Source organism: Vicugna pacos, chromosome 3 (assembly GCF_048564905.1).
Source record: "Vicugna pacos chromosome 3, VicPac4, whole genome shotgun sequence".
Lineage (NCBI taxonomy): Eukaryota > Metazoa > Chordata > Mammalia > Artiodactyla > Camelidae > Vicugna > Vicugna pacos.
This window is the reverse complement of record NC_132989.1, coordinates 66,350,598-66,365,565: the sequence shown is the minus strand read 5'-3', so window position 1 is coordinate 66,365,565 and position 14,968 is coordinate 66,350,598. Positions and strand designations below refer to the sequence as shown.

At 40.0% G+C, this 14,968-nt stretch overlaps 1 protein-coding gene across 2 annotated transcripts in view; it reads right to left on the bottom strand.

Annotated features, from left to right (window-relative positions):
- Nucleotides 1-10,956, bottom strand: part of SSBP2 (single stranded DNA binding protein 2) — a 249,894-nt gene extending 238,938 nt beyond the window's left edge. Inside the window, exon 1 of one of the 2 annotated variants that reach the window (XM_031674398.2) lies at nucleotides 10,677-10,956. In XM_031674398.2, coding sequence (XP_031530258.1) covers nucleotides 10,677-10,738 — 62 coding nt within the window. In that variant the 5' untranslated portion in view covers nucleotides 10,739-10,956. The remainder of the gene's footprint in view (nucleotides 1-10,676) is intronic. The other variant, XM_006197620.4, reaches the window with a different exon arrangement.
- Between the last annotated feature and the right edge of the window lie 4,012 nt (nucleotides 10,957-14,968).

Here is a 14,968-nt window from a genome sequence, read left to right as displayed (position 1 = left end):
AAGTTTTTTTCATTACAATATTTCTAAATGAAAGAGTAACAATATCATTCCCTCAGTTTAATTCGGGGTTAAAAAAAATGCTTATTGAGACACCTTTAATAGCTTCCTGATAATAGCTATTGCCTAAATGCACTGATAAAGTGTAATCATCACATAATGTTAATCCAATTATAAATGACAAATAGTACATGATGCTGTGAAGAAATGAAACAAAGGAATTGTTTCTATTTTTTCTAATAGTACTACAGAAATGACTATGTAATAGATTCAGTATGGTTGTACTACTCCTTTTGGACCACATGGAACTTTCCAGATGCACTAGTCCAAAACCAAACAAAAAAACCAACAGGCCATATGCTAGCTGGGAGAGACAAGTAGAGGAGACTCGTAATTAGAGAAAGGTTTTTTTCCTACATGTTACATATTCTTCTTCTATTTATTTCTGCTTCTAAAATTTACCAAATAAAGTAACTTACACCAGATTACTTTGCCTCTAGATACAGAAAGAATGGAGAAACAGCTCGACCCGAAATTACAACCTGAGCTCTTAACTGGCATCTTCCTCTCCGACAAGCATTACACTAAAATTGTTACATCTCAGATACCAGCTAAAGAACTTATAGCTATTGGTGGGGCGTTTTGGGTAGCCATAGTTCTCCCACCTTTTCACCAGCTGTAAAATGTTTTCCCTCACCTTTTTCCTTAAACTCTCTCTTCTCTAGTGCATCTCAACCCAACTAAAAATGGTAGACACATGTGAAGAGAATTACCCAAGCAGCAAGCAGTCCCCACCCACTCACCACCCTGGCAACTTCCACTATTTTTTTCCCACATTAAGCAGTGAAACACACTGAGGCAAAATGTTTAAAATGGGAAGTGGAGTCACAAACTTGGGTTTGAATATGGGCTATGCAATTTACTATGTGGCCTTGGACAAGGTGTATTACACCAGAGACTCAGTTCCCCGCTATGTAAAATGTGGCTTATATCCCTTTATGAAGTTGCTAGAGGGATTAAGCAAGAAAAAAATATATATATTGTATAATTACACTTATACAAGGTATCAAGAATAGCCAAATTCATTGTGACAGAAAACAGAATGGCAGTTGCCAGGGCTTGGGGGGAGGGGGAAGGGAAATGGGGAGTTATTATTTAATGGATATAGTGTTTCAGTTTGGGAAGATGAAAAAGCTCCAGAGCAAATCGTGGTGAAGGCTGTACAATCATGTGAATGTACTTAATGCCACTGAAATGTACAATTAAAAATGGTTAAAATGGTAAATTTTATGTTATATATAATTTACCGCCATAAAAACAAAAACAAGAAAAGAATGTTCTATCAATAACCCGTATCAAAAGACTTTCTCCCCCTTATTGGAGAGAGGCATAAAAGGAAAGAATCACTATCCCAACTCTCCAAATTGACTGGCAAAGGAATAGAGAAGAGTTCATCAACCAAAATTAGCCTAAATCTTGCAGATTAGAAATCCAAACTACTCCAAGTCCCAACCAACAAATTTATGTAATAAAAGTACATTGAGTTCAAACAAAAATCAGATTTTACTTATGATGTAGCATTTTCAGAGTTAAGTACATACAGGATTGTGTATAACACACTATAATGATATTTTTCATTTAAAGTACTGACATAAACTTTTAACTATCATCTAATCCATGATCTCTGTTGAATCAAATCCATACCTAAGCCTTCTTAAAACATATATGAATCTCTCATTTTAAGTAGGGGGGTTGGCTATAGCTCAGTGGTAGAGCACATGTTAAGCATGCACGACATCCTAGGTTCAATGCCCAGGACCTCCATTTTTTTAAAAATTTAAATTAAAAACAATAAATAAAAGAGGCAGCTGTAGTATAATGAAAGAAATAGTGACCTCAGAACTAAAAAAATATGACTAAGCTCTGCTCCATGTTATCTGTATTACCCTGGCTGGGTAAGTCAATTTCCATGTATAAATCTCTATAGTCAATGAGAATTATCACCTACCTTACAGAATTATTGAGAAATTTAAATAAAGCACATTGAAATACCTTGAAACTGTAGTATATAATTCCATTTGTTATTAAATTTGCCAAAACACAAATTAAGATTATTCTATCAAAAATTCATATTAAAATTATACACATATTTCATAGTAATAGAACTAGGTAATCTCCTGTAGTCCTGATAGCCACACACAGACTACTAAACACCTATATGATAGAAAACTCTTCTTTAGAAATTACATATTAACCCTGATATGAAACATTAGAAATGCTGGGGAGAAAATAAGCTAGATGTAGTGATGTCCTGTCATGATATATTTATAACAAGTCTTTCATTCACTTATTCCACAAATAAATAATCAGAATTCTAAGCACTGTGCTAAGCAGTGGGAATACACTGGTGAATACAACACCATGGTTATTCAGGGAACTTCCAATCTAACTGGGAGATGAGACATTAAAGAAAAATCACACAAATAGTTCATAAATTTGTGACAGATGTGAAAAAGGAAAAGTAGAGGTTGTTATGACGCATAGGGTAAAGGGGTCCAATCCAATCTGGGAATTTTATGAGAAATAATTAGGTCAGTTGTACCATCCTTTGTCAACCCCAAAGGCTCTAAGTGTTCAATAAATCTTAGCTATTTCCAGCATCAACATTACTGAGAGCCATTCCACTGTCCTCATTAGGAACAACCATATCCCTGGGGTTTGGAAGATAAGATGCAGGCAATCTTGTTATTTAGGAAAACCCAGATACACTAGACCCACCACGCAACTCCTCAATAAAAACCAAAACCAGGCTCCAAGAAGCATAGCTTCTCATCCCAATTTTGACGCATATTTTACACATTCTTGAGCAATTATGCTGAGGCTGAGAGGTTACCACAATGGTAGTTTAAATCTGTCTAAAATACTCTAACCCTAAATCTTCTCATGACTGATTCTTTCAGTATTACTCTGGTTTCTGCTCAAATGTCTCCCCTAACTACCCAATCTAATGTAGCCTCCCAGTCATTCCCCATATTACATCACCCTACTCTATTACTTTTTTAGTACTTATGACTATCTGAAATTGCCTACTACATTTACTTGTTTATTATAGGTTTCTCCTTCCAATTTGAAAGGAAGTTCCAACATTGTAAATCAACTATACTTCAATTAAAAAAAAAAAACCAAAGGAAGGAAGGAAGGAAGGGAGGGAGGAAGGGAGGAAGGACGTTAGTTCCACGGAGGCAGGGACCTATTTTATTTTCTCCATATCCTCAAGATACATCTTTCTTGCCAAAGACCCCTGTCTTCTTTAGGTAGTTCAGGTACAAGGGAGAATGTTTCCAGCCCAGGGGATGACTGATTTAAGCCAATTATGGTAATCCCATTACCCCTGCCAGTAACTGGTTTAGGGGAGGGAATTTTACAGTTCTCTTCAATAAGGCATAAGAAGATATCTGCTAAGCTTCAAGAAAAGGTTTTCCCCCCTGATTAATGAGACGGGAAGGAAAAACCTTGCCCTTCTTCCTGCCTTCACACTTGGTTGTATGAGGAAGTGGCACTGCGAACCTGATGCAGGGATGCTGCATTCCTGACAGGGAAACCATGAGGATGTATCAGAGAAGGTGATCTCTTGATGTTCTTGATTCCCTGAATCAACTCTGAAACTCCCTCTCCCAGACATCCTGTTATGTGAGATTTATTTTTAAACCCTGATCAATTAAGCCATTTTCTATCTCCTGTTTTGATACTTGCAGCCAAAAGCATGATAAAGTCTTAAGCCTCTGTTTCTTCTGTAACATTAACAGAAAATAGTACCTACAGTCTAGCAGATTCTTGAGAGGATTAAATGAGACAATGCCAGTAAAATGCCAAACAGAAACAAAATACTCAAATGACAGCATTGCTGTCATTGTTACTATTAAACATTATACTTTCTATGACAAACTCCACAAGCTCTTTATGTGGTATTTCAGACTTTGTCATTTTACAGAAAACATTTTAATCCCGTTTAAATAAAGTTATTTTTAATAGAATAATTCATTTACCTAGTTCTCTCCCATCACTAAAGTAGCTTTTGTTTTTTCCCTCAGGTATGTAAATAAAATAAGAACCAAGGCAAATATCAGATCACTAAATAATCATATTAATTTCAGGCAAGAGCCTGTTTTTGGCATCATCTCCTCCCTTAACTTACATGGACAGAGTCACATATAAATTTTCATCTACTATTTTTACCCTCCCAAATATTTTATCAGTATCTTAATATGGCTTGGGTTATACTAATTAAAAATTAAAATATTACTAATTAAAACTATTATTTCTTCTTTAAAAGAATTACAAAAATTCTTTTAAAAAGAAAATAAAATAAAGTGTTGCACTTCAGTTTCTACAATTTTTTTCTGTGCTCCACTACTTATTTGATATGCCATGAAGCAAAATTAATACAGAAGATCAAAAATAAGAGATTGCCAGGTCACTGGTTCAAGCTCACTTCAGCTGAACTGTGATTTAAAATGCTATGATGGCTCATTACTGTTGGAAAGCTGTTTGGAGTCCTACATGAAATAGAATCATCAAAATTCTTAAAGTGAAATATGAGGGTAGTTTTGTCATTATTAAAGAAGTGACACCAACTGAAGTATCTCTTTTAAAGATGAATAAAGAACAAATATTAATTCCTTCACTGCAGTGTAAATGCCCAGGCTCTTCTGAGCCCAGATAAAGTTTTGGTTCTGTCAGTATTACAAAAATATTATTAGGTCCTCTTTCCAAAAATCTTTAATTATTAACCTACTCTGACAAAAGTTACCAGTTACCCATTATGACCAACCATAAATTTGAGCAACCCGTAGGGCTCCTAAGAGGTACCTGGAAAAACTCCATTCTTCCTTGGGTGGACCATTTTTCTGCCTGTTTTTCAACATCCTCACAAAGTGAATAAGATATATAGCTCAGGGACAAACAGCCTCTACTATTTCTCTTACACTACTGAAGTAAGTAGGATATAAATCTTGGTGGACCACCCTTCATATCACTCTTTATAGTATACATGGGGTTTTGGTATAGCAGTCAAATAACTCTTACAGCCCTAGTCATGTTAAGTTATACACATATGTTAACAAAAACTTATATTAAGAGATGTTGCAAATAAAAAAAATATAAAATCTGATAAGCAAAGTTTAAAATCTAAATATAACCACTTATTTTTTATTCCAAACTATTTTCAGATTTTAACAAATACATCTTATTCTATTGCTCCAATGCTATTTTAAGGCCTTCCTTTGAGAAACAAGTTATTAATAAAATGAGTATTTTAGCATGTTACAGAGACTCACGTTACTAACCAATGTCGCTAGTATGCAAATATTTTGTATCATTTCCATACCAATGTCAAAGCAACAATGTACACACAACAGTATATTTCCAAGAATTCCAAAATAAAATCATAATTATCTTCAATACATATTTTCAATTATACATTCCATGTCTTTTAAATCCAGCACTTTAATCCTCAATCCTATGTCCCAACATTAACATTAATAGTTGTGATCTCTATGGAAGAAGGAAGATTCTAAATTCAAAATTTTTTCCCCCAAATTTACTTTTAACTCTAGACTATTGGTGTGAAGTAGTAATAAACGACAACCCAAATATTGCAACCTTTGCCCACAGTGTATGTTTCAATTTTAGAACAAAGTAATTCTACTTTCAAGTAGTAATTGAAGATGTAAGACACATTTAGTCCACTACTGCAAAGCAACTTAAATTTAATGTTCTTCATCCTGAATTGGTTTTATATGGTAAATTAGCCCTAAATCATGGGAATAAAGCTTTCATTGTTTTTCCTTCACAGCCCTGAAAGATACATTTCAATATTAATACTATTTCTAAGAGTCAAAATAAATCTCTAGATAAACAATACTAAAATTTAACTCTCAATGTCTTACGTATTTTTTCTTTATGTTTGTTCCTTCCAAAAAAAAAAAATCAGTTTTTGGATACTTCTCCTAAAATAATAAAAAAGGGATCAATCAAAAGAAAAACTCTCACAGCTAAGATGACTTTTAGATACAAGTATTTTGGAGGAAACATCCTGGGAATTGAGGAGAGTCAATTTAATACCTTATAGAAAATTTCATTCCCATAAAGGTATTCCTTCATTAGTTTCAGAAATCTTGAATTGTGTTCACTGCATTAACTGCTTGTCAATCAGTTTCTGAAGAGAGTTGTATTACTTCACTTGTCCTACCTTTATTTCCTTCAGAAAGGAAGGAAGAAGGAAACTATCATTTTTGAGGGGTGTGATAGTAATTTTTTTAAAAAGCGGGAAATAAGGTGATGCTAGTAGATACCAATCCCTACAAACTCTTTTACATGGAGTACTTAAACGATTGTTAGATTTTAACCACTTAAAAACAAATACATGGTGTTTTTAAAAATTAAAAACCAAAGTTACTTTTCAGAACCCCAGGTTAGATGCACAGTTAAGTATCTGTGGTTTCTGAGTTTACTTAATGTCACAGTTTACTATGCATATCTTATGTTCAGTGTTGCTTTACAGCAGATTCACCTTTCTGTGCTATTATGTAATTTTGAAGATGAAATTAATTTAATCAAAAGGTAGCAACACGACTCATTGATTTGCAGGTGCCAGTTATTCTTTCTGTGGCACTGTGGCATACAGAGTAGCTTCAAGTTCGGCAACATTTCATATAGAAATTGTTCACAACTACACTAATTTTATAACTTAAGTGATCAAACAAAATTTCTGGAATAAAAAATCTCAAGAAACAAGGATTCTTCATTATTTGAGACTTCCAACTTTCCACTCCTAAAGTTTCTATGTCTTCCCCACACACGTATCTGCAGCCTATCAAAATGGAGGGTATGAGCACAGGGTGCAACAATAGTTAAGACTGCATATCTGAGCAAATCTTTAATAAGTCTGATTATGTTATACTGTTCCCTAAATCTGTAGCATTCTACCCAAAATCAGGAAGGCAATCTAGGATACAGAAAAATGTATCTTTCAGCTTCAACTACAGGTTTTAAGTAGAGAAATCTTTGTTAGAAATCCAGTTGGCAGTATATCCCTGGGCAAGTTACTTAACTAGTTAGAGTTTTCTTTTTCCTTTAATGGAGGAAAAAAATCACTGTCTTGCAGAATTGTTGGGAGAATCAGAGAAAATATACATGAAGCACTGAACACAGTGACTGGTACACAGAATGACAAATAAGGCTTACTGGCTTATTGTTATGTTGTTATTAGCTATTTTGGAAATACACCTGGCTAGAGAATATGGAACTCAAACTTTCAAAGTCCTTACTTTGGGAAGTCATAGAAAAAAAATATTTTCACATTGAAAAAATGTCCTTGAGTCTAACATCTACATTTATTCAACAGTATTTATTTGGTGCTTTTGACATCTGAAGGCACTATTCTTAATGTCAAGGGATACCTTGGAGAAGAAATTGAAAGTATTATCCCTTGTCCTCAAGAAACTTACATTTTAGAGAAAACTAAACATTAAACAAACAATTCTATAGTTACTTAATTGCAACTGGGATCAGTGTTATAAAGAAAGTCTGCTAAAGGGGGAAATGACCTAACAGGATCAGCATTTAAATTTCTACACAAACATCCCTCCTCCCTCCAAGGGTTTTCAATCACTCTATAATTAAACCTAATCCAAATCTTTGTATAGACTTGATCTGTCTTTTAAAACAACAAAATCAGTAATTAACTTAACTCCAGCCATTTTTATGTTCAGAACTGTAGAGTGAAAAATAGAGAAACTGTAAAAGCTACAAGTTAATTTCAAGTATTCCATATAGTGACTTCTTTATGAAAAGGAAAGCAAAGATATAGGTAAGGGCCTGTCTGCTATACACTATGAACTCATTAGAAAACATATTTCTTGATAGATTATAAAACTAATATTTTTATTTTATGTGCATGCCATTATTTTTAATGATTCATTTTTCAGAATCTTTTTATTAAAGTTAAATATTTATATATTTACTACTGAGAAACATTATTTCTGTGACTTAAGGCCAGTACAAATCTAATTTTCTTACTAAAAGAGCATTCTTCTTCACTCAGGTACCTTTTAAAATCTGCAACCTTAAAAAAAAATCTTTTTTTAAATCTGGTGACATCCATGTTAAAGACAACTTCAACATTTCTATCTTCAGAAGTTAGTAGACTGTTGTAGAACGGTAACATTTAAATCCCAAGTATGCATAAAGGGAAAAAATGAGCAATCAGATCAACTCTCCCACTAAAATGAAACTAAGTTTATTCCATAAAATAGAATCTACCTCAGTGTTTGTCTTAGATTCAAACAACATTCACCTAGAAATTAATGCAACAACAATTAGCCAGAACAGCCATTGTCGCCTCTTCACCTATATTTAGTTCATAAGGCAAGCCAGTCCAGGATTCCTGCTGCCAGTTATAATGAATGGAAGAAATATATTTAAATCAAATAGCACCATCTAGCAGAATCCTCACTACTTTGCTCATAAGAGTAGCTGTATTCAGTTTGGTAGATCTGACAGCAAAAGTGGCAATTATTTGTTTTCATGACAGAATCATAGAATTAAAGCTAAGAAGGACTACAGACACACCAGCTTCAACTTCCTCATTATTGTATCAGATACTAAAAAAAAAAAAAATTAGTTATCAGAATATAAATTCAGCCATTCCTGTAAGTCCAAGTAAAATCCATAATTACTTTGATTCTCAAAGTCAGCCACCCCCAAAATAAGTAAGATTACGTCTCAATATACATTTCAATTCCTCCACTCCTCAAAAATATGAAATCCAAATACCCTGTAATCATTAAAACATCTCCCCTAAATGTTTTCATTTTCTCACATATATTACAACCAAATGATTAATGCACAAAATTAGGCAATTTCAAAACTCCAATTCCAGTAACTGCTGTTTCTTAACCGGGCTATCATGCTAAGTCTTTTATATATTCCTTGTCACAGCAACAAGATCCTGCATATAGCTCCTCAGAAAATACCTTCGGAGAAAAAAAAAATCTCCGTTAATTTTCTTGTTTTGTTTTGTTTTGCTACATCAAGGCCTGCCACCCCTAAACCCTATGGGAATTGTGTGCGTTGCTGCCAATACGAAGATTAGGAAATGTTCCATCCCTAGGGCACAAGAAAGTTTCAGGAGAAGACTACTAACCGCCTAAAGCAAGGAGAGAAACTCGGTAGTGTGCACATTCGGTTTTTATTTACGCAGCTATTTCCGAGCGCAAGGTAACCAAAGTAGCTTTTGAGAGATGCTCTCAGACTTTTCCCCAATCTGAACCCCTCGGAAAGACAGCGCGTCCAGTGACAGGGATACGCCTCACCCTGAGAGTGGAGGCGGTTGCTGGGGATCACTGTTAGATCCGCAGCACAGAAAAAGGGGGTTCTTCCTCAGTGGTCACAGTCACTATTCGCTCTCATTTTTAGTAACAACCAAATCACCCTTACAAGTACATAAGAATAGCAGCAAACAGCCCTGCGTCGCAGCGTGCCGTGACGGTGGCATCCCGGGCCGGGAGGGGCTCTTTTCTCGCCAGCCTCCTCTGGGCTTCCACCGAAGTTAACACCTGTATCTCCTCCCCACCCCGACCAAACAACTGCTCCCCACCTCCACACTTCTCCTCTTCCCTAAGTACCCGTTCGGACCACTGCCCCCTCCCCTCTGCAGACAGCCCTCCTGCTGTCGGCCGCCGCGGCTCCCACGTCTACCCCTCCGCGAGCCCCGAGACCCCCGCCCTGCCCCGCCCGCCGCGGCCCCGCGACGTTTCGGAGGCTGCAAGCCTCCAAAAAAAGTTATCCAGCCACCGTGGAGATGGGTCGCCCGCAAGCGGCAGAAAAGCCAGCCTGCCCTAGCAGATCCCGCTCCTCGCCAGCATACTTTTCCTCCCCGGGAACTCGGTCCTTCTCAGACTCCCAAACTTCAGCGGCGCCCCTGCGCCCCCAGCCGCTGCTTCGCGAGGTGCCGGAGGCTGCAAACGCCGCGTCCCTCCGCCGGCCGGGAAAAGCCCGGACGCCCACCCGGCCCACGCCCTCCGCGCCCCGCGCGCGTCTCCGCGCCCCGCGGGGCCCCGCTCTGCCGCTCCGCGCCCGGCTTCCGCCCGCCGCGCGCCCGGCACCGCCGCCCTCGCCTCGGCGCACCCGGCCCCGAGCCCCGGCCGCCCGCCCAGACCCCATCCCGCCCCGCCAAACACCCACATTCCCTCTGCCTACCCTCCTCCACACAGCTGCCCGCTTTGGTCCCCCGCGACCCCCGGCGGCTCTCCGGTCCCCGCAGCCCCAGACCCCAGCTCTAAAGTTACTTTGTGAGATGAACCCGCGGGTTATTTCCCTCAATCACCCAAACAAGTTTCCATCCTCGCCACCAGCACCGCCGCCGCCCCCCGATACACTCACTCCCCCACGCCGGCAGCCCCCCACGGCTGCCCGCCCCATGCAAGCACCTACTGGGAAACAGCCGCTCCCAGCACCGCATGCCCCCACCTCGCGGACCCCTCCTCCTGCCAGCCCACCCCTGGCTCTCCCCGGGCGGAGTGTCTGTGTGTCTGGGTGTCTCCGAGAGAGTGTGCGGGTGCGTGCGTGTGTGTGCGCGCGTGTGAAGGCGGAGGTGGGTGAGAAGCGGAGACACTTACTTCTCCCGGGCCTGGCTGTCGGACGGGACGGCGCTGCTGTTACTCTTGCCTTTGCCGTACATGCTTGTGCCGAGAGCAGCTCCCACTGTCACGCACCTGTCAACCCATCACAGCCTCCCCGGGAACAGCCCCGTCCCCATGGCGACCCACGCAGCCACCCCCACTATTGGCCGCCCCACGCCAAGGCTCCGCCCCCTTCGCCCGGGCAACCCACGAGACTGACAGGCCTCCCCCTCCCTCCGGCCTGCCGAAGCGCGCGGCGGCGGCGGCTACAGCCTAAGCGGCAGTCTCCTCCCTCCTTCCCTCCCTCCCGAGTTCCCTCCCTCCTTCCCTCGTCGCTCTCCTCCCTCCACCCGCTCTCCTTCCCCCCTCCCCCCTCCGAACCCCGGCGCAAGGGGGGAATTAGAAACTGCTCTAGAAGGATTTTAAACAACTGGCTGTTCTCTCCGTCGCCGCCCCTCCCCCCGCGCCGCCCGCGCTCGGCTCCTCACTGGAGAGAAGGAGCCGGGAGGAGGGGAAAGTGCGGCCTGGAGTCTCTGGCAGGAGCCGGCGGAGCTGGAGCCGTGGCGGCCCCAGACTTCGGGGCGCCCGCCGAGTACACAGACAGACCTACGGCCCCAGCCGCCTTGGGGACCCCCCACCAGCCTCGTCTGCCGCTCCTCTCCTGTCTGTGACCCCCTCGCCGGTACCCAGGATTGATCTCTGCGGCCCTCGACCCTACTCCCTGTAGTGTCGCCCCCGCCCAGCTCCCAGAGGGCCGGCTGGCGAGGGACACGCACGCTGTTCCCTCGACCTTCTGGCTGAGCGACTGGGAGCGACTCGCTTTCCCTCCCGGGGAGGGACTACGCCTCTGGCCCTCGGCGCCGTTGGGGTGGCGTCGCCTGGTCCCCGGGGCCGCGCCCTGCATCCCAGGAGAGCATTCTGCCTCGGGCCTGCCTCCTCTTTTTAGAGATGGTGTCCCTCCCAAAGATGACCTGGTGACTCCTGGGGCCTCAGTGGCCCCCTACCTTATCCCCTCTAAGACCGGAATCGCGCACCGCTGACCACGCACCGGCTTCCCTGCGAGGTCTGCTGTAGAAAAGGGCCTCAGGTATCACCACCTGGCCTGCTTTTCCAGCCTTGGCCGTTGGTGCCTACTCATCCTGACCTTTGGAATGCAAAGGGCCTTTAATAGGCCTTTAAAGACATCCCAGTCCTTGTCCATCAGAATATGCCCCAGCTGCGCTCCAAGGTGTGCAACGCTGTGCCAGAGCTGAAAGTCTGCCTGAGAATATTCCTGGATCCAATCCCCTAATCCCATTTCAGTAAATGAGCAAAAGTTTCTAAAATACACACAACCTGGTTCCCAGTACAACTCCATCCTTTACTTTGTGGAGATTCTTGGATGTAAAATAAGGCAGTGCAAACTGGGGTTAAAAAGAAGAGATGGGCATCAAATAGGGAGTGACGGAAAGAGGGGTGCAGGTGAGGGGTCGGATGGGGAAAACATCAGGAAAGGATGATGTTTGAATCCCACAGGGATCAGCTGTGGGAGGGGAGACCAAATAGGATTCAAATGGGGAAAGATACCTTTCTATTCCTCACATACAGCTTTAAGCTTTTAGTAGTAGGATCATAAAAATGTATATGGGGATACAGAGATGGAATGGAAAGAAATGGCTTATATGGGCATTGACAGCAAGTGATAGGAATAAAACATCAACAGAAGGTTAAGGAAGGGCGCTTAGTAAAAATGGGAGAGAGAATCAGAAAAGATGCTGGTAACCAAACATAAATCAAAACCTGGGGGAAAAGAGGAAGGACCTGTTATGCTGGTGTTAAGGAAAATGAAAAAAAAATTGAAAAAGGTCAAGTGCAAAAAGATAAGTAAGAAGAATAAATAAGCAGGATTAAATGAAGTAGCCATAGAATGTGACAGCAAAAGAAGATGACAGAAACAGTAGAGGACTGACATACAAAAAAATATATAAGAGAAGTAAGTGTGCTTTTATTAAAAGTACAAAAATTCAGCTGATAGAAGAAGTGAAGATAAAGAAAGTGAAAAAAGTCACATTGGCTAAAGTTGATTGATTTATAAGAGAAGTAACTTGCCATTTCTTACTCAAAATTCTCTTCTCTGTTTATAATGACCTGCAGTGATTTGGTGGTGGGGACATGGCATTCACAGGCTCTGAGGAACTGGAAGGAGTAATAACCTCTCTTGATGAAGTTTTGTTCAAAATGCTCAAGTGTATGTAAGACTGCCACTGTTTACAGACTCTACCTTCAACATTAGCGTTATGTAATTTGTTGTTCAATTATCTACTTCCATTGGCTTTAACTCAGACAATTATTAGCATCTCAAGGCTCGGTCACCCATAGAACATTCCCTATAAGGTGCTGCTTAGAGAATGCTGTCAAGGAGGGAGCTCTGGCAGCTGCCGCCCACACCTGAAATAAGGTAAGTTTTCCATTTAAAACCAAGAGTGGGCTTTGTACTATTATCTAACAACAACAACAAAAAAGATATCTTTGCACTGGAGTTGGGATTCGCCCTGATTCTCAGTCATGATACATTAGAATTGCCTTAAGAGAATTTTTAATTTTTTTTGTTTGGGTTTGTTTGTTTTTCAATACAAGTTCTGGGAACGCCACCCCAGACTAAGTCAGAAACCTGGGGAATTGACCCAGGCATCTCATCAGTATTGTTTGTAAGCCCCAAGTGATTCTTGTAAGTAATCAGGGCTATTTAACTGTGCTCTTCAGTACCCATTTAAAGACAGCCAATGGGCACCATCTCTCAGAACAGTACTTTTAGGTTGTGGCTATACAAAGCAGATGACCCTCCTCATGTAAGGCATTAACACATCTTTGCAGTAGACTTTACTTTCTACCCACTGAGCCAACAGATTTGTTAATAGGATGAAAATGTATGACCACATGTGTTCTCACAGTACAAGACCACAAATAGCAATGGTTTAATTTACTGTTTCCTAAAGAGAAAGGAAAATGAAGAAAGAAAACAAGAAAGACTATTTGCTATTGCTGTAATTTATTCATTGATTGGTCTTTTCCCAGCTTTGTTACACAGAAGAGTCTTTTGAATAATGGCATATTTTCTGATATTTAAAAAATAAATAAATTATAAATCTGCACAGCAGGGTATGGAATTCAAAACAATTTGGTCTTAGTGTCTGGAAATAATAAAATGCTAAAAGATCTTAGTTCAGAACTTGCCAAGTTAATGTCAGAGTTACCTTTATAAGAATGTTATGATCCAACAAATATACAAAGTGAAAACATGACTATTCCTACACATGGTAACCTTACAGCTTAAGTAATCAAATCAATTATCATTAAACTATCTCAGCAGCTACCTGAACCATCATCTCTGTTTTATTTTCCTCTTAACGTTTACACATGTAAATAAAATGCTTCTTTGCCCTTGTTCAAATTATTTTGAGTACAAAGAGTGTTCTTTGCATCAGCAACTGTATCTCATGGGGCCAATATTGTAATTAATGAGATTTGAAACACATATTCAGAGCCAAATTTGAGATCCCAGACACAGAACTGAAGATCCATTGTTCTGTTTTTCATTTTTAAACAGGGGGAATAGATAGGAGATTTAAAGCTTCCTAGTATAAAGAATCACACTGTATTTTTTAGAAGTTTGGAAGTTTTTTTTAACCTCATATATGAGGCTGATTAATTCTGAGGGGTTAGGTTTTGGGTAGGGAAATGCTGACCAGCTGAGGCACCAGAATGGAGCATTTGCATTTGAGTTTGATTTTTTAAAAACTTTATTCTGTCAGATATAAAATACTACAATTATTCAATCATTAGGTCTTTTTTCCCTCTCGTTTTGTTTGGGCACATATGCACAATTTTCTCTTTCTGGAACCTGAATCTTATTCTTGGAAGTCTTTATCATTTTAAAACAGGCAGTTTATTATACCACCCTGCTCAAGCTCTAGATTGACTATACATTTCTCTGATCCTAATTTTTTCTCTGAAACATTAAGGTTAATAATGTCTGTATCCTTACAGTGCATGGAACTTCAGAAAAGATTTTTCTTTGCTATATAGAACAAAGAGGCTACCTCTTACGTTTAAATGGAAGCTAATCATGAATTTAATTATTTGCATCACGTAAAATATTTAGCATGTTGACTTTAAAAAGAGAAACATTTAGAATAGATAATATTTATTCAGAAAAATTAAACTATTTAAACATAAGAATGAATTTTTTTGTTTGGGGGTAATTTTTCCAAAGGACAAGACTGTTGTTACTTATTTTGTAAAACTAATAG